Source organism: Syngnathus acus, chromosome 3, assembly GCF_901709675.1.
Source record: "Syngnathus acus chromosome 3, fSynAcu1.2, whole genome shotgun sequence".
Taxonomy (NCBI): Eukaryota; Metazoa; Chordata; class Actinopteri; order Syngnathiformes; family Syngnathidae; genus Syngnathus; species Syngnathus acus.
In genome coordinates, this window is record NC_051089.1 from 12,747,281 (window position 1) to 12,773,070 (window position 25,790).

Sequence of the window (25,790 nt, forward strand, 5' to 3'; positions counted from 1 at the left end):
AGCAAGCCCGCGACCCCCGTGGGGATACAGCGGTACAGAAAATGGATGGATGGATATATATCACCTATAAAATAAACATTACAAGAACAGAGGTGTATAATTGAACTTCTTGTTTTTTCGCACCGAGGCCTCTGGTGGTGTCCTCTAGGAATTCTTTACAGTTATCAGTGTTTTTTTTTAATTGACAGTACATCTTGCGTTGTCCCGTTGCCTCCAAAATGTTGTCGGCAACGCGAATGATGGCCATCTTTCTTGGTTTATTATTTACTAAAAGTCTTGACATATTGCCTCCCATTACGACGACTTGGTGCACATTGGAGCGTCTCAAGTTAGTTTAAGAGTTTGATTAAGCATAACTCATCTAGTTATGCCTGGTGAGAGTCGCACGGGTGACGTAATAAATAAGCGACAGTGCCATGTTAAAGCAACGCGTTTGCTAGCGTTACATCGCAAGCAGAGTGTAAAGTGTTTAGGTTATCGTATGAAAATGTGTAAGGTAGAAATGCTGAGAGCATTCCTTAATCAGCGACTAAGCGCTGCCGTCGACGAAATAGTTGTTGTGTTTGAAAGAACGATAGCAGAGTACGAGGAGGAACTTTGTCGGACAAAAGAGGAAAACGAAAGACAACGTCAACTGCTGGATACGTTTTTCATGCCTCAAGTTGCGGTGCAGAGAGCGGGTTTGTTGATCTCTTTCTCTCACCTTTCTCGTAACTTAAAAATAAGAATACAATCAACGCAATCAGGCTCAGTACCGTCATTTCAGCATTTGGTATCTAGCTAATATCAAATGATCAAAAACGCAATATAACATAGTACGTCTGTGTCACGTACATCATCTGGAGCAGTTCACCATCGGTATTTATCTCACATGACAAAACATGACATACTTAAATAAAATCCACCATAGTAATCAGAAATGATGATTGATAAATGTATTAATGTGCGAAGATCATCACAGGCATGTTTTGATCGTCAAACATAACTTTAAAACATAAGTTTTGCTCTGAGTAACCAATCAGAGGACAGGAAATGCCGTTATTATTGTGGGTCTGACTGATTATAATACAGTACATCATCTTTCTTCACACACTGAGCATCGTCAAGAAAACAATTTCCTCATTTGATTGTTCCCTTGTGTCCTGCAGAGGTGAATGAAGAAATCCTTCATCCTGTGCAGCAGGAGTGGAGCTCCAGGGTGGAGCAACAGGAACCAGACCCCCCTTACATTAAGGAGGAAGAGCAGGAAGATGATGTCACCAATTTGCCATTGACGGTTGCTCCCGTGAAGACTGAATGTGATGGAGAGAAAGGTCAGAGTGAGCTGAACAGGTGGACCGAGCCTCCAAGCAGCAGCTTAAGCCACATGACAAGAGAAGATGATGGAGAGCACTGTGAAGCATCACAACCAGAAAGCCTCTTGGCTCCTCTATCAGACGACTACATAATGCCACATTCGCCTGACACTGATGATGAAGAACACTTGAAAGGTGATTCGACGTATCACACTGGCAAGAAACACTGGAAATGTTCCCAATGTAACAAAACCTTTGGTGTCAAGATAAATCTGAAAAGACACATGATCATTCACACAGGAGAGAAACCTTTCGCCTGCTCAGTTTGTGGTAAAAGGTTCACCCAGAAGGCACACTTGACATCGCACTTCAGAACACACACTGGAGAGAAGCCTTTTGCCTGCTCCTTTTGCGGTAAAAGATTCTCTCGAAGTGAATGTTTGATAACACACACAAGAACACACACTGGCGAGAAACCGTTTCGTTGCAATGTGTGTGATCAAAGATTCTCTTATAAGTATAAGATTAAGAAACACAAGTGTCCTGGTGAGAGGAGCAACACTAAATGAAACATTCAAAACTTTGACATGCCAACACATTTTGAATGGTTGTGGTTAGCTGGAAAAGTGTGTTTGACTACCAAAAATGCTACCTGGACACTTCACAACTATCATAATTTATTATCATTATTATTATTTTGTATTTGTACATCACCATAATTATTCTGAAATAAAGAAATCAAGATGTAACCAAAGTTACTTTATGCTTGTTTTTGCAAAAAAAAAAATATCTGCAAATAATGTCTGCTATTTTATGCATATCATGCTCAGTGTCTTGAAAACGTAATTATACTGCATGACCTTTATCAAATGTTGTCACTTTAGAACCACAAATTTCAATATTTTCTAACTCAGGTTTTACATGATAGAGGGAGAACGAGAGACGGAGAGAGAAAGAGAGAGATATCTAAAATATTCAGGCTAGTGGCCCTTGAGGTATGGAAGACCAAAACTGCCAACATAAACAATAAATCAAGTAAAAATAAAATTAAATGAAAAAAGGTCAAATTATTTCATTGGTTCTCCATCGTCGCTGACCGAATCTGGACACACCTCTCTGTAGTGTAAAAATGGAGAACGTAAAGTTTGTCTATGTGATGTTTCCGTAGTTGATCGCCGCACGTCAGGTTTTCACCGACAAAATGATGTGATTGCAGAAACCGTTTTATAACTGTAGTTGCAGCGATTTTCTCACAATTCTCTTGTATTGTCCGATCACATGGCAGAGCAAACATTTTAACGCTCTTTTAACGTCGTGTCGGTGCGCTTGGAAACTCCTCCAGCTGGTTGCACTTGCTAGCTGCGAACAAAGACGCGTCTGTTAGCAACGCATGCTAACAAGGCTAGCATGTTGACAGTGGAAAGCTGAGAACGTTTTGATCTATAGTTAGACAAATCCGATTGGTGAAGAAATACGCAGAGAATGATAGCCCAGTACGAAGAGGAGTTTCTTCCTGCCGAAAAAGAGAACGAACATCGACATCGTTGCGTGTTGCACGCAGGTTTGTTTTTTCATTAAGTCATTTTATTATTCCGAGGTGTCAAGTCACACAAGTCATAATTAAGTCTCAAGTCTTAACTTAACAAAATGTTAGGGTTTTTGAATATCTGGTGAAGGGTTGGAGTACTTTCTGAACATCTTTTTGTGGTCAAACAAAATTGTCAGACAAAGCCTTGTTCCCAAATCTAATGAATTATTTTATTAACCTCAATATTATGTACACACCAGCTCATATTGACAACAAAAAGAAAACGTAGTTTTTGAGAGCTTTGCAAATATATGAGAATGTTTTTAATTAGTTTTTGTAGTTGTCAAGTTGTCACTTGTCATTAAATGGTTTGGTGTGTAGAATTGGCAGGGGGAAATGTATTCTGTTTTAGAGTAAAGCTGTAAATGTGGAAAACTTTAATTGCCAAGAATCCGTTACGGATAACCACACAACTATTATCAACACACTAATTCTTTCACTCAGTCGTTGATTTTCTGCCCTTCAGATGTCAGTAAAGATGCCAATTCTCCTGAGGAGCAGGAGTGGCGCTCCAGGGTGGAGCAGCAGGAGCCAGAGCCTCCCCGCATTAAAGAGGAAGAGGATGAACACAGTATCAATGAGGAGGGTGAGCAGCTTGGGGGGCTTGACTTCCCAGTGATTCGCGTCATCGTGAAGAATGAAGACGACGAAGACGAGCCTCACTCCTCACAGCTTCATGGTAGCGACGGTGAGAAGCGATCCCAAGCCGACAATCACATAGCACAACTGTCAGAGAGCAAGGACACACGCTCACATTCTCCTGACACAGATGATGAGCGTTGGGCCAAACGCTGGAAAGGTGATCGGACATGTCGTTCTAACAACAAACACTGGACGTGTTCTATTTGTGGGAGAAGCCTTTATGACAAGAAAACATTGAAAGTCCACATGAGAACGCACACGGGAGAGAAACCTTTCGTCTGCTCGGTATGCGGTAAAACATTCGCTCAGAGGGGTAACTTGATCAAACATACAAGAACGCACACTGGGGAGAAACCCTTCACTTGTCCATATTGCAGCACAAGTTTCAGTGACAGTTCCACGTTAGTGAAGCACATGAGGAGACACACGGGTGAAAAACCTTTCAGCTGCTCCTTGTGCGGCGAAAGATTCTCTCGGAAGTCCAACTTAACGACGCACACAAGAACGCACACTGGAGAGAAACCGTTTGCATGCTCGGTGTGCAGCACGACATTCAGCGACCGTTCAACGCTGAACAAACACATTAGAACGCATACAGGAGAGAAACCTTTTAGCTGCTCGGTGTGTGGCCAGAGGTTCTCTCAGAAGGGACACATGACGACACACACGAGACGACACACCGGAGAGAAACCTTTTACCTGTTCAGTCTGCCACACCAGTTTCAGTGACCGTTCAACATTTGTCCGGCACATGAGGAGACACATGGGACAGATGCGTTTGCCTGCCAGTGAGAAAAAGATCAATTGAAATGGCAAGCTGATGAGACAATTTTGAGTCGTAGTGTGTTTTGATGTCTTTTTTTTTTATGGCGCCGTCGTGAGAGTGGTGGCATCCCAGCAGTGTCCCATAATGCATTTTATCCTGAAATTTCTTCTGAAAGTCCAATATCCAGAACTTTTTTAAGTAGTGTGGATGTCAAGATAAGAAAGCTAAGTGTGCTGGTGGACAACATATTATGTATATTTTACATTCAAAACATTTGCTATCTTAAATACGTACAATACCGACTTGTACATAAGCACAGCTTACTTCTGTAATATCCAATCATGATTTCGAAGCTCCTAATAAATTGAAATGTTAAGAATGTTGTCATTGTGCTTTACTGGCTGAAAAGAACTTTTGTCTTCTCTTGGGCCAAGAAACATGTAAAACGGAAATAAAATTTACCTCTCACTCACATGGAAATACATCACATACAATTTCATTAGAAACGCCTCACACGCGCACGCACGCACACACACCTTTCTGTAATAAGTAGTAATACTTTTTTGTTTGACATTTAAAGTTAAATGTTTTGGTATCATCCTGAATATGAAAAATGTGTACCATACTCTAAGCCTACTTGAGGTTTTTGAGGTGACGTTTGGAAATGCCTGTGCTCTTGCGCACTCAAAGAGGATGTGCTTCGAGTTTCGCTTAGTCAGCCAAGTGTAGCTTTTTTTCTGTGGCTTTTTCTGAGCATGACGCATTTCGAAACTTCCTCTTTCTTCTACTCTAATATGACACTTGCACACCAAAGTCTACATCTTTTCTGGACGTTTGTTTAATCAGTGGTTTCTTTTTCTTGCTAGATAGCCGACAGAAAGTAATGAAAAGCTGCTGTTCTCATACTTTTGGGAGAACGTTTTCCCAGGATTCTTCGTAAAACGGCATATAAACATCACTACTACGTGTACTCCTGAATCCCGTAAGAATTTTAAATATGAAGGGGAAAAAAGAATCCCAAGCTATGGTTGACAGACGAAAGTGTGAGGATCATTTAGTCTCATGTTGCTATCAGATTGTGCAGGAAATTTCCTGCAGATCTGACCCAAAAAAAAGTGCATCACATCCTGTCCTACCCCACTCACCAGCAGTTTCATTTTTAGTGATGTGACACTGTTGACAGGCATCACACCAGGACATGTCGTTATTAGATTGGGGTCCCGTGATGCAAGTGCTTGTCCTCCTCTTCTGGCTCTCGTTGTCTTACGCCGATGAGGGTGAGTTTGTCCCCAAACCTTTGTGTACTTTTGTTTTGGAAAATGGTCAGATGTGCCAGGTCATTCAATTAAAAAAATAGTATATGTATATAATAAGTAATTCAAGTAAGTTTATTCTAATGTTTTTTCTTGTCTTTGTTGTTTTTAACTGTTTGTTGTCTGGCTCCATGAACAAAACTTTGTGCAGCAGTGGTTGTTTTAAAGTGCGCTATGAAAACACTTGAGCTGAGTTATTGTATTCTTCTAATGAGTTAGAAATGTAGAGATGTGATTTGTGCCTTATGTGGCCTGGGGGGCTCTACTTTTCTCTCCCGCGTTATAATCTTCTCTTTGGCCTTGGTGTTCAGATTGCCTGGAGTCCAACAATATCTTTACCACTATTGGGCAGACCGCCAACTGTGCCAAAGAGAACAACAAACTTACAGAGAGCAAGTGTGAGTTGACCCTATCCCAAATCTTAGCATAAATTCTCAATGCCTCTGACCTTTCCAACTTTTTTTTTTCCCGTTCTCTGTGACAGACTGTGAAGACGTGCTCTCTGAATGCCTTGCTCAAAGTTCCTGGATCAGGTAATCTCCTTAAAGTGCATTCGCACATATGTTCAATACCACAAGTGTAAATGGAATGCCAACATTCGACAGTGTTCCCACTGCACGTTCAATCCTTAAATCCACCATTCAATTTTTGAAAGGGCAAATTAAACAAGGTTGGTGTATTTTCTTTGTAAACTATTAGAAAACATCATAACTGGTTTATGTTTCATTGTAACATAAACTAGAATGAGCATATTGGAAAAAAATTTAAAAAAGTGGACTAAAAAAAGAAATCATACATTATGATGTATGTACATATGTGTAGAACAAGACGAAATAAAAAGCGAACAAAAATTATGACTCAACCTTTTGACGTAGAGTGTAGGCGTAGGAAACACAGAAGTGATACAAAATATGTCTCACTTGGTACTCAACTTTCTTGCTTGTCAAACATATGTAAAAAAAAAAAGTTAACTATTGTATGGTCAAATAAATTAAAACAACATCCCCTCAATTTTAGACCACAACATTTTAGTGTTGCCCTAAATGGCACTGAAGTTTATGAAGCCGTGATGTTATATTGTGTCACTATTATGTTTGAAGATGTTATAAGCAGCAGATTGTAAAATGCAAATCAAGAGGACGAGGTGGGAGCAGCTTCATTTTTAGGACGGTCGACCCTTCCGAAGAGGTGAGATGATTTCTTATGTGCTTTTATTTTATTTTGACCGTTGCTCACCGAACAGAGAACCTTGACTCGCTGTTTATCATGGCTATTTAAAATGTATACGTGCATGATCACTGGGTGTTAAATTCAATTTGAACAAGGCATGAATATGATGGTCGAGTATACTAATTGACTCAATCATGCTTAAAACCAGGCATCAATGTCATAATCAATTCAGTCAGGCACCTATTTTGAAAATCAGTCACAAATGTTCTTCAATGAGTCACTTAAATCAGGAATGGCATTAGTTTGACAGTTTTAATTAAAGTGAGGTTTGATCTGGCACAAATGTTACAATCGACATTACACAATGATGATTTCATTTCATGTTCAAAAAGGAATGAGAAGTAAAACTTTGTTGCAATTGACTCACATTATTGATGGTAAAGAAAAATGGTTCTTGAATGAATATCAGAGCAAGGAGCGCCCAACTCCAGAACATGGTGTTCACATCCCATCGTCAGCCCTCCAGAGAAGCAGAGCACCCGAGTCCACGGACCTGGTGGTGGTGGTGGTCACTGTGCTTGACAGCGCATATTTCAAGGTCAGCATGAGAGAGCATCCAATCTTGTTTGGCTATTTTAAATGAGAGGGAGGCTAGATGTTTGGATTGTACCATGTTGGCACTGAAGGAGAATTTTAAGCATTACATTAAGCCCCAAAATGTGAAGTTAAACTTTGTTCGAATGCAAAGCATAGAAGCACTTTCCAAGGCTCTACTATGCAGCACGCATTCCATTGAACAGATAATCTGTACCCATTGGAAATATCAAACCTTAAAGACATTACAGACGATCTTTCTGATTCCATAGCCCCCAAGAAAACGAAGAAGATTCCTTCCTGGCCCTCCAGGCACAGTGTTGGGGGGGACTGTCCTGGTGGTGCAGGCAGGTTTAAACCCGCTGCAGAACCTCTCAGAACCCATCACCATGACCTTCAAACACAACAAGAAGGTAACAACCAACCAGGGGTCCCTCTCCTAAGTTGTTTTCTAACTTTTTGAACAAATCTTTCAGGTTGCCAACGGGACTTGTGTGTTCTGGGAGGAGATAAATGAAGAAGACGGAACTGGTGGGCGCTGACATCTGCTTCATGTCTTCATCTCCAAGCGCCACCCCTCACGCTGATGTATTTGCATTTTCTCTTTTCTAGGTCACTGGAGCACATTCGGCTGTATCACCAATAACACTAGCAATGAATTTATTTGTCGTTGCAACCATTTGAGCTTCTTTGCTGTACTTGTGGTAAAAATCATCATGAAAATATCACACACACACAAACACTACATAATTTGTCACACACATGCATGTCACATTTTTTCTTATTTATATATTTATTCATTTGTTTGTTTGTTTATCAGGAACATTGTTTGGAAAACATTAAACTCAAGGGTTTCATGCTCGCCGGATTTTATTTATTTTTTGCTAATTTTCCTCCGCTACAAGTAATGCAATTGCAAAAAACGTGTGAACGTTTAAGATAACCTAACGTGAATATTTTCGAAAACATTAAGATAGTTCCAGTCATCCTCAAAGAGAATGGAATACAGCCTGAGCTTTTCCTTGAACAGAACCCTGATCTCTCACTGAGTGAAGAGGACGCCTTCAACCTGAGTTTGATCACTTACGTGGGATCAGCGCTCTCCGTCATCTTCACCATCATCAGCTTGATCATCTACTCGTGTGTAAAGTCAGTTCTTCAACTTTTTCTTCACTTTACTTCAAATTAAAGAAGCACTTTGATTATCAAGTAATTTCATACAGCATTTATCAAACATTTGGCATCAAGGTAATAATTTTGACCACCCCCGAGGATCCAGAGACTCCAGTTTGGCAACCATTGAGCTAATGATGTTTGTCTCACTCAGCAAGCGGCAGCCAGAAAGAGCCATCGGCCTGCACATGCACCTGACGGCGGCGCTGCTGTGCCTACACCTCTGCTTCTTGCTCTGCTGCTTGTGGGCCTGGAGGCTCGGCAAGCAGCAGACCGACTGGTTCTGCGGGGCTCTGGGCTTCCTTCTGCACTGGTCTCTGCTGGCCACTGTCTGCTGGTCGGCCTTGGAGGGCTTCCACCTGTACCTCCTGCTGGTGCGTGTCTTCAACATCTACATCAGGAGATACCTGCTCAAACTCAGCGTGGTGGGCTGGGGTAAGGAATGCAGAAGACCTAGGTTGTCCTACATGGGTCACGACATCAAACGCAGGCTTTCCAAAACGACAGTCTACCTCTTTTTATTGCCAAGGATCGATTCTAATCTAGACCAACCAGACAATACGTAGGTAAAAAAAAAAAAATCAGCTATCAACAATGACATTTTCTTGGATATAGCTTTATCCCTTACATGCGCAGTCAAAACACTTGACATGTTTAAAGCAACAATAACGTTTTTTCTTTTTTTTTCTTTTTCTTTCTCTTCAGGTATTCCCACACTGATCGCTTTGATTTGTGGAGCGTCTGGTGTTTATGGCAAATACACGCTGAAATTGCGGGACTCTGACAACTCCAATAATTCAACAATGCAGCTGTAAGTTAGGCAACAACCTCATCCCTGATGTTTGTAATGTGGAAAAAAAATAGTCTATTCTTTAATAAATCATATGCAATCCAAAAAAATGCTAAACTTTTAGAGATGCCTTTGCATAAATTATTTTATTCTACATTCCAGTTTTTTTCTTGTTTTGTAGCTCCAGTTTCTCATTGCACTCATTCTACAAACCAACAGGTGCTGGATGAACAACAAATTCATTCATAGGCAAGCAGTCATTTATGCTACCACGATGGTCTTCCCGTGCCTGGTGGTGGTCTTCAACTCCTGCATGTTGGGCCTGGTAGTCTTCAAGCTGTGGAGGTTGCGAGCAGGCGGCGGGCCGAATGGCGCCAGGGAGAAGACCAGCAGGTTGTGGAAGGACTGCGTGACCGTGCTGGGCCTCAGCTGTGTGCTGGGCTTACCTTTTGGACTGTCTAGCGCCACCTACGTCTCCCTGCCAGGAATCTACATCTTCACCGTGCTCAACTCCGTGCAAGGTGAGTCAAGGAAAAGCAAACAGCAGTAAGGTACAGGTGTTGTCCAACTTTTAGGCCAGGGACCCTTTACAATCCGAGGAGAATTTTCACATTTATTCCCTTATATTCCAATGCCAGTTAAACAAGAGACCTTTACCCTTATAAATATATGACTATATTCTCACTAATATAATCAGTTTTCTAATGAAAAACAAATATTCATGCAGGGCTTGGATAGATTTATGTGAGGATATGTCATGATCCTATCAGAGCTTTAAGAATCATTGATTTATACTATTGGTGCCCCAGTTCCCATACGTTTGCACTTTTAAAAAAACAATATAACATGAAAATTTACTGCACATTATTTTGCTGACTGCCATGCCTTGAGAACCAGTGGTTCAAAGTCTACACATATTATTGACTAATGTATTTTATTGATCCCTCTCTAGCTGCACATATTATTGATTATTGTATTTTATTGATCTCTCTCTAAGGGGCCTTTGTGTTCCTGTGGTCCTTGGCGTTAACGTACAAGTCTCGGTCGGACGCCGCCTCCTCCTCAAAATACACGTCCTCTCAAAGAATCATGACCACTAGCTTCAACAGCTGACACACCACTTACACACACTTTATCAGGTAGTGTGTGTGTGTGTGTGTGTGTGTGTGTGTGTGTGTGTGTGTGTGTGTGTGTGTGTGTGTGTGTTAGCGCACTGATAGTTTTTTTTGTCACACCCACACCGGAGGAGGAAGAGGATGATGATGAAGAAACACTGTCTGCTGCCACAGGGAGCGATCCGGAGGGTCCTACTGGAACTGTGTCTTAATATTATGTATAGCTACTGGCAGTGCCCATTCATTTACATTCTCGAGTGGAATTTGGAGTTTGACATGTACACTGAATAGATAATAATAATAATAATAATAATAATAATGAGATGAGCAAAGATAATGGACAAACTAGCTCATTCTTGTCCTTCAACAGAACATGGCTGGGCACTACCAGAGGGTCCATCAACCTCAACAGCACAGCTTGACACAGTGAGATTTTCAGTCAATACCATGTTAAATCTGTATGTAGAATTGTGTGTGGGATTAAGTGTTGGCCATGTTTCCCAGTTAAGGAGTTGTACAGGGTGTACCTCAAGCAGATTATTAAAACAGACCTTGAAATTCTATGACTGAAACGCCAGTTGAGGTGGGTGCATTGTCATGGTGAATATATGAAATATGTTAATGGTTGAGACTTTATTACAAATCCTGACTGTTGCTTTTGTACTCTTAGGCAATAAAGAAGAACCACATCACATGTGCATTAGTCTATTTTTTTAATTCAAAAAGGATTTCATTGGAATTTTGGATAAACTTCCAACAGCTGGATTGCTCGCGCCAAAGGACAAACTTCTCAGCGTGACTTATATCGATCTTGTCAATATTATGTTGCTGGCGTCGTCGTTGTTAGAATTTTTGTTAAGTATCAATATCGGAGATATTGGCCTTATGCGCACTATCGGATCCATCCAAAATAAATCAGTATTGCACACCACTACTTTGCGCATTTAATTTCTCAGCAACTCAGTAATATGCTTTGGGTCGTAACACATCATATAGAACCGGCTTTCAGCTGCTTGAGCCCTCACGAAAGAAATAGTCTACCTGCCTCTTTCTACTTCCCGATCAAGGTGTCGCAGGCTCGCGCTGACGCTGCTCGGTCCAGCGGGCGCTCTGAGTAGGACCATTAAATGACAGAGGCTATGCATGTTTACAATACATAAAATAAAAAACACAAACGTTCCAATGGTTGAATTAGTCCAAATAACAGCTTTCTTCCTTGCTTTCCACTTTATATTAAACGCTGCTCGGGAGCCGAACAAAAAAAAAAGACCCTACCCATAATACATCGCTCCACTTGAGACCTGCAAGTTGTGCCACTATGTTGACTCCACCTCAGGCTTTGCAGGTTAGGCGCAACTATTAATTGGATATAAAGCACCGTAAAAGATGGACAACAAAATCCAGGTAGTAATTATTGTTTTTTTACCTATTATAAAAGTACCCTTACCTGCGGATGCTTTGGAAACTGTTTCCTCTTTGGTTAATTGTATTCAATTGGCTGGCCAATAGTCTTAATTTGAGGCGCGTGGCATCGTCGTTTTTATAGGCCGAGTCAACTAGAGATAACAAGCAGCACGCGTGCTATTCGTTTTTGAAGTGTGCTGCAAGAAATGCCGCAAACTTCAATAGAATTTAATATTTTAGAGGTTTTGACATGTTTTCCATTCCAATTCCGGCATTTATATTGCACTGTTCAATTGCTGTTATTGCGCCATTGTCGGATCTCAGAGTTTGACATTTTGTTTTAACAAAATGGTTACGAAGACGAAGGGTCCACGATGCTTTAAAATCATGGTGATACGAATGATCTTGTATTCCGTAAAAAACGTTTTATTGACTATTAATAAAAGGGAAGATATTTTTTTCCCATCTCGGTGATTCTTAACCGAACGCGAAAAGGTGGATTATACTCGTTATAAAACATCAATTGTTTGTAATCTGAAAGAAAAAGTTCTTGCATGCGTGACAAAGATGGTTGCTGCAGTTTACGATTTCTCATGTGCAAAATGTGCTTAGGGGCTCAGATTTGAGTTATTTTTTAGTTATATTTGCTGCTAAAATAGTCATTTACCACATTAAAAATGTAGTATAGAGTGTATTCCTGATTAGTTTAATGTTATTGAAAAAATAAACTTTTTTATTTCATAAATAAGGACGTTTCTAAGTGACTCCAAACTTTTGAGTGTGTGCGTGTGCGCGTGCGCGTGCGTGTACATATGTGCGTGTATATGAAGATTCAGATGTCAAGAGGTTGGTTGTCATTGTGGAGTTTCTTTGTTACTTCTTAGATGGTGAATGTTGAGCGTTTGCAGGCACTGGAAACCTGGATTAAAACAACCAATACAAAGATCACTCAAGTTAAAGGTCAGCGGAAGTATGGAGGACCACCTGAGGGTGAGAATGAAATCATATATTACCTCAGTGTGCATTTAGGGGAAATGCAAGTGTTGTTGAAGCGATTAAAGCTCATTTAATGATCCATTTGCAGGTTCATAGTGCAAGCAGGTCGACGTCCACTTAGACTTTCACAGCTTTTTGAGATTTTTCACCTCTGATTGTGATACAATGCTTCTTAGACAAATGTATAAATGCGATCAGAAAACTAGAAGGTGTAAAATGCCATTCATATAGCCTGAATAAATGAAAAAAAAATTGAATAATTTCTCCAGGACGGTTAACATAACTGTTAAGGGTAGAGCTTATGAATACTTCTGTTTTATTAAAAAAAAAAAAAATGTTTCCTGTCATGGCACATGTCAAACCCTCAGAACTTTTAGTGAATGAAATCATCACCTACCTTCTCTTTTCCCCCATTGCTTCAAAAGTGTGGGATGGCCCATTGCCTGGATTGAACTGTGAGGTTTTCATCAGCCACATCCCACGAGACACGTACGAGGACCTGCTGATTCCCCTCTTTAGCTCCGTGGGCCCATTGTGGGAGTTCCGACTCATGATGAACTTCAGCGGGCAAAACCGTGGATTTGCTTATGCCAAATACGGCTCAGCAAAAGTAGCTAAAAATGCTATACGCTGTCTAAATGGTTCCATGCTTGCACCAGGTGTGCGTATATTTGTATGCCCTAGCTCAGAGAAGAGGAAGATCTACCTCACACCTTTATCCACCACAATCAGGAAAGATGATCTTCTCCAGGTACTGCAGTTGTCTTACTCCCTTTGTATAACAATACGCACTGTACTTTTACTAACGCTCCGTTTATCAACCCTGGGAAGCGACCACATAGGGTTTAGTCACTTCAGTACATGGCTGGATTATTTGCTCATGACCTACTTTGTTGCACAAATCTGTACCAAAATTTCCAATTGTCATATGCAATACTGTAAGTACTAGCGTTGCGCTATTGCACTTGACTGACTTGGACAACTAATATCCTGGACTTCTAAAACTAGTTCTCCATCATTATTTGTGTACTATTTGTAATATGATGAGATAAACATTCATATGGTTTCACAGCCATAACTGCCCTGAAAACTGTAACCACAATGTGGCCCATGATAAAAATGATTTTTGACACCTCCCGTTCCCTTTCAATGATGAAATTCAGGTTAGAAGAGACAGTTGTTCTGATTGGCTCATAATGTAAGGGAAAGTACAACCATCTTTCACACTATCTGCTGATTTTGTAAATGAAACGGCATGTTTACCAATGAAATGTTCAACTTGTATCAATGTTACTGTTGATCAAACCTACTCATCTTTTCCACCATTATCTAACTACCAGGAACTCCGTAAAATGGTAGAAGGGGTTGAGAGCCTTTCTCTGATGTCTGGACCTGAAACAATGACAATGTCAGCTGTAGTTGTCTTCTCAAGCCACTATATGGCTTCTATCGCAAAGAGGACACTGGGGCAAGGTGAGTGAACTCTTGCAAATTCATATGGAACTTCAGGAGATGAACATATGGTTGTTTACATTGACTCGGCGACCTTTCACATCAAAAGAGTCATTTGAGCATGTTTTCAATCTATTCAAAACTCACCTGGAGCAACTACAGACAAAAAAGTGACTAGAAAGTTGGATGGAGCAACTAGACAAAAATATGACTAGAAAGGTAACACTACATTCATAGTTTCCTCAAGCATATGGTTTAATTCTGTATTAGATTGTGAACTCGAGAAACTACAAACAAACGATGGACTCATTTCCAGGTTTAACAATGCCAAACACAATGCCGCAAACTGCACTGTAATTCTGTTCCTGTTTTATTTTTATTTTTACTAATTTTAATTAATTGTTTTTAACTGTGCCCTGATGCTTTTAATGTTTTCTTTTTCTTTGACGCCTTTCATGTTTTGTGTGCCCATTTTGAATTACCTTGTTGTTGAAATGTGCTATACTAATAAACTTGCCTTGCCTAATGCACGTTTTTGCCACTAGCATTCCTGAAGCGCTTTGGCGTATGTATCTCAATCCAGTGGAAGTGCCCGGAGAAGGTAAACGATGAGTTGCACCTTCCTGAGAAATCCGAAAGCTTCCCGGCTTCAACTCCAAAGTTCTCAGAGCTTGCACAGCACATGGCGGAGATCTCACAGATGCCTCATCCTGCGCCACAAAACCCTTCCTTCATTTCTGCTGCTTTCTGCGGAGCTGTGGGAGAACCTCTTGTCCCCAAATCAGCCACATGTCCGCCCACCGCAGCATTGTCAGTTTCTCCAGTGATTTTCCTTCAAAATTGCTGTGCTGTGAGTGGACTTGGTCTGCCACAATTTGAGTTCATCTACAACTATGCTCAACCTGATGAGGTCTACCACTTTGACTATAAGGTACGTGTCCCTGGGCTGGGAGTCTTCCCAGGGCAGATTATGATTTCGCCTGGACCCAATGACACGGCCACACTGGAAAGAGCTCGAGAGGCTGCAGCCCAGCAGCTGCTGCAGTCAGTGATTGGTCTGAAGGTCTTCATCCGCTAAATCTGTTATGGGCCTATAATCTCCTTCTACTTTTGTTTGTGTGGTTTGGTTTTCTCAAAAGATGTATTTAATGTTGAGTGTGGTTTGTTACCCTATGCATGTTTTTTTATTGTAGTTGTAGTGCGATGACTTGATTTGGTTGACCTTGTTTTATCCTTGCATGCGTTTTATTGTTTGATTGGTTTTTTGATAAACGTGAAATGAAATTGCACTGGTGGTGTCTTTATAGAACCAACATATGCAAATAATTCGTCTCTGATATAGTGCTGTACACACTGAAGCCTTCACAGACTAAAACTTAGTTTTTTGTCCGGATAAAACTTGTAGCACTTTTTATCAGAGGGGACTTGAATTCGTTTTTTTTTTTTTTTTGTAAGCGTGGGAAGAAGTTTGTCCAAGTGAAGTTGTCGTACAACTTCCGCTGTTGATCTGACTTCCGTGTTCGTTGTGGCTAACCGCACGCGGGTCGCGAAATAAATATCCCCCAATTATTATACCTCGTACTGAAACCTCGACGTAGATCGTTATATCACTACCTTGCCGAAATAAAACCACTCTCATAAAATCTACGTGATCGTGTAAACTCGTCTCGATGCACGTTGTTGAAGCTTCTTCTAGCCAAGCTTAGCTTAGCTTGCTAACCGCTAACAAAGAGACTTGTTTGACAAGAACACATCTTGTGATAGGCACAAATCAAGTGTGAGTGTGAAGTGTTGAGGTTATCGTCAGAAAATGTGTGCAAAAACTGTAAAGGAAGAGTGCGAGGAGCAACTTTTTTGGACACAACGCAAATTATTGGACGGCGTTTTCAACGAGCCTCAAGATGTGTTACACAGAGCAGGTTTGTTCAATTTTACGCTTGTTTAGCTACTAAATTAAACTATTCACGTATAATCTAGATAGCACGTCTCTGAACAGTGAGGTCTTGTGGAAAGTTATGCACACTATGACTTGTGCTTTGGCTACAAAAATGATTTTAGTTGTTTACCTTTACTTGAAGGTGAACAGAAACACTATAAATGGTGGCAAGTGTTTGTTGACACAATATACATATATGGGAGTGATGAGTAGGCTATTTCCCCCTCATCATAACGCTAAAGTATGTACGCTTAAATAGTCAATGAACAAATTACTCCATTATTGTTTGAAGGACCAAGCAGCCTATTTCTTGTAATGTTTTATTCTGTGAACGAAACATTCACTCGGTAGTCAATGATGTCTAGCAATTAAGTAATTGAATATCCATCCATCCAATTTTTGAACCGTTTATTTTCACAAGGGTCGCAGGCATTTAATGAATAACATTATCATCCTAAAAATTGCTAATTCGAATTTTCCAATTACTGAACTGCTCAAGTGCCTTTAAAAGTAGCGCAAATGAGTGACTGTTGAAGCTCATAATTACAAACGTTCCAGATAAACGTTAATAGACGACAAAGTCACAAACTTGACTTTGTCAAACAATGTGCGTTTGTCTTGTGTCTTGCAGAGCTTAGTGAGCAGCAGGAGCCTGAGCCTCCTAATTGTAAAGAGGAAAATGAGCCAGAGCCACTCCACATTAAAGAGGAAGAGTTGGAGACTGATATCACCAAGTTGCCATTGACTGGCATCTTTCTGAAGAGAGAAGATGAGGAAGACGATGGTCAAAGTGAGGTGATGGGAGGGGCTGAGCCTCCAAGCAGCAGCAGCAGCTCAAGTCAACACGCCACAACAGAAGGTGTTGGAGACCACTCCGAAGGATCACAAGTGGACAGCTGTTTAGCTCCACTATCAGATAGTGATGACATATCATCACCCTCTCCTGAAACTGATGATGATGGATGCTCTAAAGGTGATATGACAGATCACGCTGACAAAAAACACAGGCAATGTTCTCAGTGTGACAAAACCTTTTTCAACAGGTCATCATTGAAAAGACACATGAGAACGCACACTGGGGAGAAACCTTTCTCCTGCTCAGTGTGTGGTCTTATCGTCAATCAAAAATGTAGTTTGACGACTCACATGAGAACGCACACTGGGGAAAAACCGTTTGCCTGCGCATTTTGTGGCCAAAGATTCTCTGAAAAGGGAAATTTGATAAAACACACAAGAACACACACTGGAGAGAAGCCTTTTACCTGTTCACTTTGTAGTAAAAGCTTTACTGAAAAGGCCAGTTTAATAAGCCACACAAGAACGCACACTGGGGAGAAACCTTTTTCCTGTTCATTTTGTGGTCAACGATTCTCTGAAAAAGGGAACTTAAGAACACACACAAGAACGCACACTGGTGAGACACCATTTGCTTGCTCAGTCTGTGGTCAAAGATTTGCTTGGAAGGGACTTCTGAATGCACATATAAGAACACACACTGGGGAGAAACCTTATGCCTGCTCAGTTTGTGGTCAAAAATTCTCCGCAAAGGGCAACTTAAGAATACACACAAGAACACACACAGGTGAGAAACCTTTTGCTTGCACAGTTTGTGACCAAAAATTCTCTGTGAAGGCAACATTACGGACACACATAAGGACACACACAGGTGAGAAACCTTTTCCCTGCACTGTTTGTGGCAAGAGTTTCTCTGTAAAGGGAAGTTTAGTAAGCCACACCAGGACACACACAGGCGAGAAACCTTTTGCCTGTTCAATTTGTGGAAAAATCTTCACTCAAAAGGTACATTTAACAAGACACACAAGGACACACACTGGAGAGAAACCTGTTAGCGGTTCAGTCGACAACTTAAGTGCACCTACGAAAGATCTTGGTCCTGAGCAGCACGAGTTGACCGCTGACATTAAAAAGAAGGAAGTGCAGCCAGAGCCCTCCCACATTAAGAAAGAAGAAGAGGAGGATGTTATCACTAAGATCCCATTGACTGTTGTCGCTGTTAAGAGTGAAGATGACGACAAAGGGAGGAGAACCCAGGAGCTGACCGTCCAAGCATCAGTCAACACATGACAACGCAAGATAGTGAGACCACCATGCCTCTTGAGCTCCAGTATCACCGAGTGATGATGACACAATGTCACACTGATGATGATGAACAATCAAAAGGACATATGACATGTCCCACCGTTGACAAACTGCAAGTGTACTCTTTGATAGCACCAAAAAGACATTTTCATTGGCTCAACTCAGTTGTTTTGATCTATAATTTTAATTTTGATGTAATATATTTGGTATTTTTAATGTCATTTTAACTTATATTTAATGTAAACAGTTTCACTGATTTTATTATGACAAAGTACATTAAACAAATGTAAACTGTGATTAAACTTACAAGTTTAATTCATTCCATGAAAAAGATGGTAAATGTATTTCAAAATCAAATCAGTTTTTCATATTGAAATTAAAATGCCATCAGTCTGTTCCAGATGCCTCAGAAATGTGCTTTTAATTAACACAAATCACTGTATTGTAGATAATCAAACATCATAGAACGAGGAATAAATTAAAACAGGTTTTCTAAATTGTAATTCAGCCAAAACCCTCACATACTGTATACACACATTTAGTATTTGTCTGTTGATGCGTGCCTTTGTACAGAGATCTACCGGAGTCTAATTCCTTGTTTGGCATGCTCAAACTTGGCCAATAAAAGATTGATTGATTGATTGATTGATTGATTGATTGATTGATTGATTGATTGATTGATTGATTGATTTAAGGGCCATTGCCGAGTGAGTCATTTCAGGCTGTAAAGTCAGTCGAGTTGGCCATCAACCATGTGGTTAGTTCAGTGTGAATGTCTTATTTTGTGTATTTGACCGTTAGTCCCATTCAATAAACACCTCAAAAGTGTATCAATGACTGTGGCTCCCCTTGCCCACATGCGAGGGCATTACACTATCCTTACTGCTCCATTTCCCCCCCTCAGTTCACTCAAGTAGTGAGGCGTCTGAGGCTTTACAACACAAGGGAAGAAATTATGCAAATGACATTTGTAAGTCAAGGTGCCACTCTTCGTCTTTTTCTTGCTTTACCATCTTAAGTCTGTCACAGATAAGTTGGTAGTCATTCGGAACTTTTTTTTAATGAAGCTCAATGTGCGAAGCATTACATCAACCACTAATCAACCAGTTTTAGACTGTTTGACTAATAAATCTACTATTTAGTGGGCACACTTGGCATATTTGCAACCCTGACACTACCACAGGCATGTACCATACTGCAAGCATGGTCAGAGAAAAAACATGAATTAGAGATATAGCTATACGGGGATGTTTTCAATGATTAAATGGAACGGATCGATAATCTCGTGTGGCAACATTGTGATTTGCTAACACCTAATAAGGTAAGACATATTTAAGATACTACTGTTTTTTGGGGGGCTGGATGGGGGGGTAATTACACACAATCAATACTTCTAAAATCATTTTATTATTGTCTTGAGATTGACAAATTATTTGGTCATAATTTTTCAATAATTTACAGTCATACAAAAGCTCCAGAACAGACAAAAATTCAGTTTAACTCAATGGTGGTTCTTAAGCCTGTACAGGCTCAGATGAAAAAAAAGGACAGTAAATCATTATTTGCTTTTAATGATTCAAAGTCATTTTCACAACATGCTGCCTCACATTAAAAAAATAAAAACAAATGTAGTTATCAACACAAGGTCATAAGGATCAGTACACAGCAAGAAGCAAATGCTCAAAAAGAAAAGTGCGTTATATGAGCCTGGAGCCTATCCCAGCAGTCATCAGGCAGTAGGCGGGGGACACCCTGAACCGGTTGCCAGCCAATCGCAGGGCACACACAGACGAACAACCATCCACACTTGCACTCACACCTAGGGGCAATTTGAAGTGCTTAATCGGTCTACCAAGCATGTTTTTGGGATGTGGGAGGAAACTGGAGTGCCCTGGGAAAACCCATGGGGAGAACATGCAAACTCCACAGAGGGAGGGCCAGAGGTGGAATTGAACTCGCACAATAAGCAATGAATCAAAAAGTGGCAGGATGTTTAAGTACTACTCGTGAGCTACTAGCCAGAACCTGCAATGCGGATGCACTTTTTTGTTTTTGAACAAACAAAAATAATAATAATGATAGCTGTTTACTGTAGGAAACTCACTCATTGACCGTTTAAAGACATGCTGCTGAGCATGCAAGCTCCCTGCACATTTTTGTTCGACTTTAAAACAAAAAAGTCTATTTTCTAAGATAGAAAAATAACTTTAACATGTTGCAGGTCTATAAACAAACATGCTTAGAGCCAATATTTTCCTATTTACCACAGACAGATACAGGCTACTAATAATGGTCAATGGCTTCCATCACTACCAATAATAATAAGTATCAACATTGGGGGGGGGAAAAAACATTTGTGTATCACTCGTCTGAATCTGTTATCAGAAACTGAGGAGGCAAATGCTTCTCTCCACTGTGTGTTTTTATGTGTGCAGCCAAATTTGGCTTTTGAGAAAATCTTTTACCACAAACTGAGCATGGAAAAGGTTTATCTCCAGTGTGTGTTTTCGTGTGCCTGATTAAACCATCCTTTGTAGAGAAGGTTGCGCCACAAATTAAGCATGCAAATGGTTTCTCCCCAGTGTGAGTTCTTGCATGTGTAACCAAATTTGGCTTTTGAGAGAATTTTTTACCACAAACCGTGCAGGCAAAAGGTTTCTCCCCAGTATGAGTCCTTGTGTGTGTTCGTAAGTTTCCCTTTATAGTGAATCTTTTACCACACACTGAACAGGTAAAAGGTTTCTCCACAGTGTGTGTTCTTGTATGTGTTCTTAAGTTTCCCTTTCCAGAGAATCGTTTACCACAAAATGAGCAGACAAAAGGTTTTTCCCCAGTGTGTTTTCTTGCATGTGTTCCCAAATGTCCCCTCTGAGTGAATGTTTTACCACAAACTGAGCAGGCAAAAGGCTTCTCCCCAGTATGTATTCTCATGTGTACTTTCAAAGTATACTTGGCATCAAATGTTTTCTCACAGTGAGAACATTTCCAGGGTTTGTTGTCAGTGTGACATATGTCACCTTTTGAGTGCTCCTCGTCATCAGTGTCAGAAGTGTGTGACGTTTGGTCACTGTCTGATAGTGGCGGTAAGAGGCTGTCTGCTTGTGATCCTCCACAGTTGTTGCCATTACTTTCGCTTTCATCATCATCTTCAATCTTGACAATGACACCAGTCAATGTAAAATTGGTGATATCGGCCTCTTGTTCTTCCTCCTTAATGTGGGGGAATTCTGACATCACTCTATCCTCCTCCTCTTCTTCTTCTTTAGCGTAAGGCGACTCCGGCTCCTGCTGCTCTTGGCAAAGATATTCACTGACATCTATAGAACACAAGAAACATGGTTTGGTGAACTTAAGTCTTATGCTGTTATTTTGATGTTGTGTTTTATTTGTTTTGGCGACTTGAGCTTTGGGTCACGGTTTAAGCCCTGCTGCAGACACATCAAAAATGGAAATATAGTAATCGGAGAGACGCTTGTCGTAGATAGAGTGAAAAACAGCTAATGTATGTCATTAATATAAGCATTACTAAGGAAGAGTCAATAAGCTGCCGACAATATCAAACTGTAAATTTCGGACATTAACGTGTCTGACTTAATAACCCATTTGTTACTTAACAAGTGTAAATGGACCGTTACCTAACCTGTTTTCCGGAACCCAACTGGAGGCTTCTTGAAAACAGCGTCCAGTAACTGACGCCGTCGCTTGTTCCCCTTTGTCCGAGAAAGTTCACCCTCGTCTTCTAAAATGTTGGCAGACATTTCCTCGTGATAATCACTTTATACTCACACTTGATATTTTCTTAACACAATATGCTGCCAACAAACGAGTCTCTTTGTTCGCAGCTAGCAAGTTATGCTAGCAAGCTGGAGACGCTTCAGTGTGCACGGAGACGAGTGACCGCAGTGAGTATCCAGACAAAAAGAGTGAACTCATGATGTTTTAGTCTAGTAAATAAGCGATAGGACATACTGTGTTGTGGCTTTAGTATATTAAGTTGTTATTTAGAAGGAGTTTTTTTAATGACGCGCGTTTAGTTAGCAAAATGATACACAGAGGGAGCGCTGCAGTGGAAATTGTACGGCAACTCCACCTGGACAAACCATTTGACAGAGTTACGAACATGAATTAAAATGACAAATTTATCAACGATGAATTCAAAAACGAATAGCGAGCATGCTTTCAAAAAGAACGTTTTAAAGATTCCGCTGTAGATACATATGTGGACGACAAGACAAAACGCTGGAGGACCAAGCGTGAAAAACCTAAATATATGTAATAGTACATATTTAAATATTTCATTGTGTTTAATGTATTCAATACTTATTGAATTAATTCAATACTTATTTTTGTAATCATTTATCGATTTTGATATTTCTATTTTTTTTCGATATTTATTTATTCATTCATTTCAATCTTTATTTATTTCCAGGGATGACGCAAGGATTTCTTTATCCCAGGACTAAAGGGAGACTTGACAATACACAAGAAGACTGAGGAAATAATGTACTTTAGAATATTAAATATAATGCTGTCAGGGTCGGGGACCACGGTTCATGGCTCATGCTGGACCACAACTACCTGAGTTGACATGACATCAACCTGACATTTTGAATTCTATGCAACATCCATTTTTAGTAACTTGGCAAAATAGGAGGGGAAAAAAGAACTAGCTAGCCTTGGTTCAGTGTTCCCTAGCCTTATTATTGTGAACAAGGAGGTGAAGGGTATAATTAGCTGCCTGATAAACACGAGAAGAAAAAAAAACATCACGTACCACAAGTTTTTGCATGCATAATCTACAATTGCCTAAAAATAGTCTCAGTTCCAAGCACATATTTGCACAATCTTTGACATCTTTATTGAACAATATTATAACATTGTTGTGGTCTTCGATGATGAATGGATTAAATACTTATGAGTGTATGAAAATACACTCATTAAGCATGACAATACATGTCGCAAGAACAGAGAGCTACTGTATACTCCAGGACTATAACACGGTTTATCACATCACAACATATCAAAACAGTCCACATACAATACACATCCTCTCCTATATTCACAGGCATCAGTGTTTGTGTCCATGTATATACATGCTATCTATGGAGAGTCAGTTGGGCATTTATTGCCCTTTAAGGTTCATGTACTCGTATGCTCTTTTCCCCTCACTTGTAAGACAATTCAGTGTACTAGTAAAACGTATAATAAATATAATTTATAGTGCACTATATTTCATAGCAGTCTCAAAGTGCTACAGTAGGTTAAAAACAGAGGGTACAATAAAAATAGCAGTTTAACATACAGTATACCTTTACAAAAATCAAGATAAAAATAAAGGGAAGAATTTAAAATAAAAAACGTTTAAGAATATAACAGTTTAAAACTTGACTTGGCAATAGTCATTAAAGGAGTTTTAATAGGGCTTTTGATGAAAAAAAACCTTCTGAGACCCCCACATTTTATGGAGCCCCAAGGGTACTAGTGCTCTAATTTGTCTTACTAGAGAGGACAAAGAGTGTACTTGTAAATGGGCCTTAATCTGTATAGCAAGAATATTGAATACATGCTCACACTGATTTTCATTCCTGTTATCTTTGTATTTATACATCCCAACTTTGATGTTATTCTTCTAATCACACACACTTGAGTTCAACACTTTGACCGGTGTGTTTCTTCATGTGCTTACTCAAACCGGACTGATAGCAGAAACTTGTGTTGCAGATTGAGCAGGAGAAGGTTTTTTCACCAATGTGTGTTCTGATGTGTCTGATCAAACTTCTCTTCAGGGAGAATCTTTCACCGCAGAATGAGCAGATGCATGGTTTCTCTCCCGTGTGACGCCTCATATGTCTTATCAGGTTTCTCTTGTTGCCAAAGGTTTTGTCACACTGAGGACATTGCGGTTTCTCCCCAAAGTGCGTTTCCATGTGTTGAAATAATGCCGACTGAAAAGTAAAACTTGAGTTGCAGACTGAGCAGGAAAAAGGTTTTTCTCCCGTGTGTTTTCTCGTGTGTGTTATTAAATAATCCTTCCGAGAGAATCTTTTGCCACAATCTGAGCACAGGAAAGGTTTCTCTCCTGTGTGACATCTCATGTGTCGTTTAAGATTCCGCTTGTTTCCAAATGTTTTGTCACACTGAGTACATTTCACATGTTTGTCATCAGTGTGTCCTGTCACATCACTTTTAGGGTGTTCATCGTCAGTATCAGACATCGTGTCACCACTATCTGATAGTGGCGCTAAGCGGCTGGTTGCTTGTGATCCTCCATCATCTCTTGTTGTCTTGTGATGACTTGAGCTGCTGCTTGCAGCCTCTGTCCTTCCGTTCTCCTCACGCTGAACTTTGTCTTCATCGTCTTCACTCTTCACAATGACACGATACACTGAGAAATCCAGCCCTTGAAGAAGCTCCCCGTCCTCTTCCACTTTAATGTAGGGTGGCTTGGGCTCCTCCTGCTCCACCCCGGAACTCCGCTCCTGCTGCTCAAGATTAGGATCTTCTTCACTGATATCTGCAGGACACAAGAGGAGAAACACACATGGTTTTGTCAAGTCAAACTTTGCTCGGTCACTTCACATGTTATTTTTGGGTAAATATGAATGGAGTGAACCCAGTCACCCTCTATTATTTATCCCACCACTATAATGCAGACCTTAAGGCGATTATTTTGTAAATAGGTATCGAGTGAGAATAGACTCAAAGGAAACCTTTTAAATATGATTAAATAAGTTTGAGTGTGTTTAAACATTTAGTATGTGGAAAGGATAAACCATACACAGTAGTACTGCAGTACTGTCTTTCAGGCGGATGCACACAAAGTTTAACTACTACACACTTCTAAACATGTGAGCGGAAGCTATGACTACAAACCTGGTACGCGTCGAGACTTCTTGAAAACAGCATCCAGGAGTTGACGTTGGCGCTCGTTCTCCTCTTTTGTCCGACAAAGTTCCTCCTCGTACTCAGCTATGGTTCTCTCAAACACTACAAATACTTCTTCAACGGCTGCATTCAGTCGCTGATTTAGCAACGCTCTCAGCATTTCAACTTTACACATTTTCACACGATAATCATACCACTTTACACTCACACTCGAGCGCTGCTGAGCAATACTGCTAACTTCGCAGCTAGCAAGCTAAGCTATTTTGAGAATCTTCAACGTGACCCAAGAAGAGTTTATCAGAACATTAATAATGTTTACTATGTTATATCAACAAACCATTAACTACACCAAGAACAAACTGTGATGTAATGTAGCCAAGGACGAGGACTTTTCAAGACTGTCTCGCTGAGGTTTGTTTTCTTTTTCTGTTTTACTTCCGGCACAGTAAAAAACTGCGATTGCTTCATAGTGGTGCATTGCTGCCTCCTTGAGATGGGAATATGCCATTACACCATTGAAGTTCCACGAAAAAAAGGGACAGAATTATTAGGAAATGAGCACAATGAAACAT

At 40.3% G+C, this 25,790-nt stretch overlaps 6 protein-coding genes across 10 annotated transcripts; 4 read left to right on the forward strand and 2 right to left on the reverse strand.

The window, feature by feature from the left end:
- Positions 1 to 399: 399 nt before the first annotated feature.
- Positions 400 to 2,049, forward strand: LOC119121030 (zinc finger protein 3 homolog). Its single transcript, XM_037248375.1, has 2 exons — positions 400 to 680; positions 1,149 to 2,049. Exons 1-2 carry the CDS (start codon positions 482 to 484, stop codon positions 1,862 to 1,864), a joined length of 915 nt encoding a protein of 304 aa, XP_037104270.1. The 5' UTR covers positions 400 to 481; the 3' UTR covers positions 1,865 to 2,049.
- A 741-nt stretch (positions 2,050 to 2,790) lies between these two features.
- On the forward strand, positions 2,791 to 11,139 carry LOC119121020 (adhesion G protein-coupled receptor G3-like). 3 transcript variants are annotated; one of them, XM_037248359.1, is made up of 16 exons: positions 2,799 to 2,856; positions 3,328 to 3,571; positions 5,474 to 5,567; positions 5,915 to 6,001; positions 6,088 to 6,136; positions 6,704 to 6,791; positions 7,243 to 7,371; positions 7,640 to 7,780; positions 7,844 to 7,898; positions 7,980 to 8,071; positions 8,398 to 8,516; positions 8,695 to 8,975; positions 9,246 to 9,351; positions 9,550 to 9,851; positions 10,328 to 10,469; positions 10,816 to 11,139. In XM_037248359.1, exons 2-15 carry the CDS (start codon positions 3,521 to 3,523, stop codon positions 10,441 to 10,443), a joined length of 1,710 nt encoding a protein of 569 aa, XP_037104254.1. In that variant the 5' UTR covers positions 2,799 to 2,856; positions 3,328 to 3,520; the 3' UTR covers positions 10,444 to 10,469; positions 10,816 to 11,139. The 3 variants fall into 3 exon arrangements, with proteins under 3 accessions (XP_037104255.1, XP_037104254.1, XP_037104253.1); XM_037248358.1 differs by having other exon boundaries at positions 2,800 to 2,856; positions 10,328 to 10,472; positions 10,514 to 11,139; XM_037248360.1 differs by lacking the exons at positions 10,328 to 10,469; positions 10,816 to 11,139 and having other exon boundaries at positions 2,791 to 2,856; positions 9,512 to 9,666.
- A 1,529-nt stretch (positions 11,140 to 12,668) lies between these two features.
- dnd1 (DND microRNA-mediated repression inhibitor 1) lies at positions 12,669 to 15,625 on the forward strand. The gene is made up of 4 exons (XM_037248376.1): positions 12,669 to 12,839; positions 13,271 to 13,596; positions 14,186 to 14,318; positions 14,843 to 15,625. The coding sequence occupies exons 1-4, from the start codon at positions 12,734 to 12,736 to the stop codon at positions 15,373 to 15,375; spliced, it is 1,098 nt and encodes a 365-aa protein (XP_037104271.1). The 5' UTR covers positions 12,669 to 12,733; the 3' UTR covers positions 15,376 to 15,625.
- Positions 15,626 to 15,773: 148 nt separating this feature from the next.
- Positions 15,774 to 19,371, forward strand: LOC119121021 (gastrula zinc finger protein XlCGF8.2DB-like). 3 transcript variants are annotated; one of them, XM_037248364.1, is made up of 3 exons: positions 15,774 to 16,216; positions 16,865 to 17,206; positions 17,277 to 17,419. In XM_037248364.1, exons 1-3 carry the CDS (start codon positions 16,108 to 16,110, stop codon positions 17,285 to 17,287), a joined length of 462 nt encoding a protein of 153 aa, XP_037104259.1. In that variant the 5' UTR covers positions 15,774 to 16,107; the 3' UTR covers positions 17,288 to 17,419. The 3 variants fall into 3 exon arrangements, with proteins under 3 accessions (XP_037104259.1, XP_037104257.1, XP_037104258.1); XM_037248362.1 differs by having other exon boundaries at positions 16,865 to 19,369; XM_037248363.1 differs by lacking the exon at positions 15,774 to 16,216 and having other exon boundaries at positions 17,093 to 17,206; positions 17,277 to 19,371.
- Positions 19,372 to 20,169: 798 nt separating this feature from the next.
- On the reverse strand, positions 20,170 to 22,413 carry LOC119121027 (gastrula zinc finger protein XlCGF8.2DB-like). Its single transcript, XM_037248371.1, has 2 exons — positions 21,974 to 22,413; positions 20,170 to 21,650 (listed from the first exon to the last, which is right to left on the reverse strand). Exons 1-2 carry the CDS (start codon positions 22,089 to 22,091, stop codon positions 20,695 to 20,697), a joined length of 1,074 nt encoding a protein of 357 aa, XP_037104266.1. The 5' UTR covers positions 22,092 to 22,413; the 3' UTR covers positions 20,170 to 20,694.
- Positions 22,414 to 23,166: 753 nt separating this feature from the next.
- Positions 23,167 to 25,674, reverse strand: LOC119121028 (gastrula zinc finger protein XlCGF8.2DB-like). The gene is made up of 2 exons (XM_037248372.1): positions 25,207 to 25,674; positions 23,167 to 24,847 (listed from the first exon to the last, which is right to left on the reverse strand). The coding sequence occupies exons 1-2, from the start codon at positions 25,391 to 25,393 to the stop codon at positions 23,967 to 23,969; spliced, it is 1,068 nt and encodes a 355-aa protein (XP_037104267.1). The 5' UTR covers positions 25,394 to 25,674; the 3' UTR covers positions 23,167 to 23,966.
- Between the last annotated feature and the right edge of the window lie 116 nt (positions 25,675 to 25,790).

What these genes read in the sequence shown, in the direction of transcription:
- LOC119121021 (XM_037248362.1), top strand. Translation starts at nt 16,108, where the DNA reads ATGTGTGCAAAAACTGTAAAGGAAGAGTGCGAGGAGCAACTTTTTTGG. An exon ending in AGATGTGTTACACAGAGCAG is followed by an intron (nt 16,217 to 16,864) that starts GTTTGTTCAATT and finishes TGTGTCTTGCAG; the next exon opens with AGCTTAGTGAGCAGCAGGAG.
- LOC119121027 (XM_037248371.1), bottom strand. Translation starts at nt 22,091, where the DNA reads ATGTCTGCCAACATTTTAGAAGACGAGGGTGAACTTTCTCGGACAAAG. An exon ending in AGTTGGGTTCCGGAAAACAG is followed by an intron (nt 21,651 to 21,973) that starts GTTAGGTAACGG and finishes TGTGTTCTATAG; the next exon opens with ATGTCAGTGAATATCTTTGC.
- LOC119121020 (XM_037248359.1), top strand. Translation starts at nt 3,521, where the DNA reads ATGAAGACGACGAAGACGAGCCTCACTCCTCACAGCTTCATGGTAGCG. An exon ending in TTGACAGCGCATATTTCAAG is followed by an intron (nt 7,372 to 7,639) that starts GTCAGCATGAGA and finishes CTGATTCCATAG; the next exon opens with CCCCCAAGAAAACGAAGAAG. An exon ending in AATAATTCAACAATGCAGCT is followed by an intron (nt 9,352 to 9,549) that starts GTAAGTTAGGCA and finishes ACAAACCAACAG; the next exon opens with GTGCTGGATGAACAACAAAT.
- dnd1 (XM_037248376.1), top strand. Translation starts at nt 12,734, where the DNA reads ATGGTGAATGTTGAGCGTTTGCAGGCACTGGAAACCTGGATTAAAACA. An exon ending in GGAAAGATGATCTTCTCCAG is followed by an intron (nt 13,597 to 14,185) that starts GTACTGCAGTTG and finishes TCTAACTACCAG; the next exon opens with GAACTCCGTAAAATGGTAGA. An exon ending in AAAGAGGACACTGGGGCAAG is followed by an intron (nt 14,319 to 14,842) that starts GTGAGTGAACTC and finishes TTTTGCCACTAG; the next exon opens with CATTCCTGAAGCGCTTTGGC.
- LOC119121028 (XM_037248372.1), bottom strand. Translation starts at nt 25,393, where the DNA reads ATGTGTAAAGTTGAAATGCTGAGAGCGTTGCTAAATCAGCGACTGAAT. An exon ending in GAAGTCTCGACGCGTACCAG is followed by an intron (nt 24,848 to 25,206) that starts GTTTGTAGTCAT and finishes TGTGTCCTGCAG; the next exon opens with ATATCAGTGAAGAAGATCCT.
- LOC119121030 (XM_037248375.1), top strand. Translation starts at nt 482, where the DNA reads ATGAAAATGTGTAAGGTAGAAATGCTGAGAGCATTCCTTAATCAGCGA. An exon ending in AGTTGCGGTGCAGAGAGCGG is followed by an intron (nt 681 to 1,148) that starts GTTTGTTGATCT and finishes TGTGTCCTGCAG; the next exon opens with AGGTGAATGAAGAAATCCTT.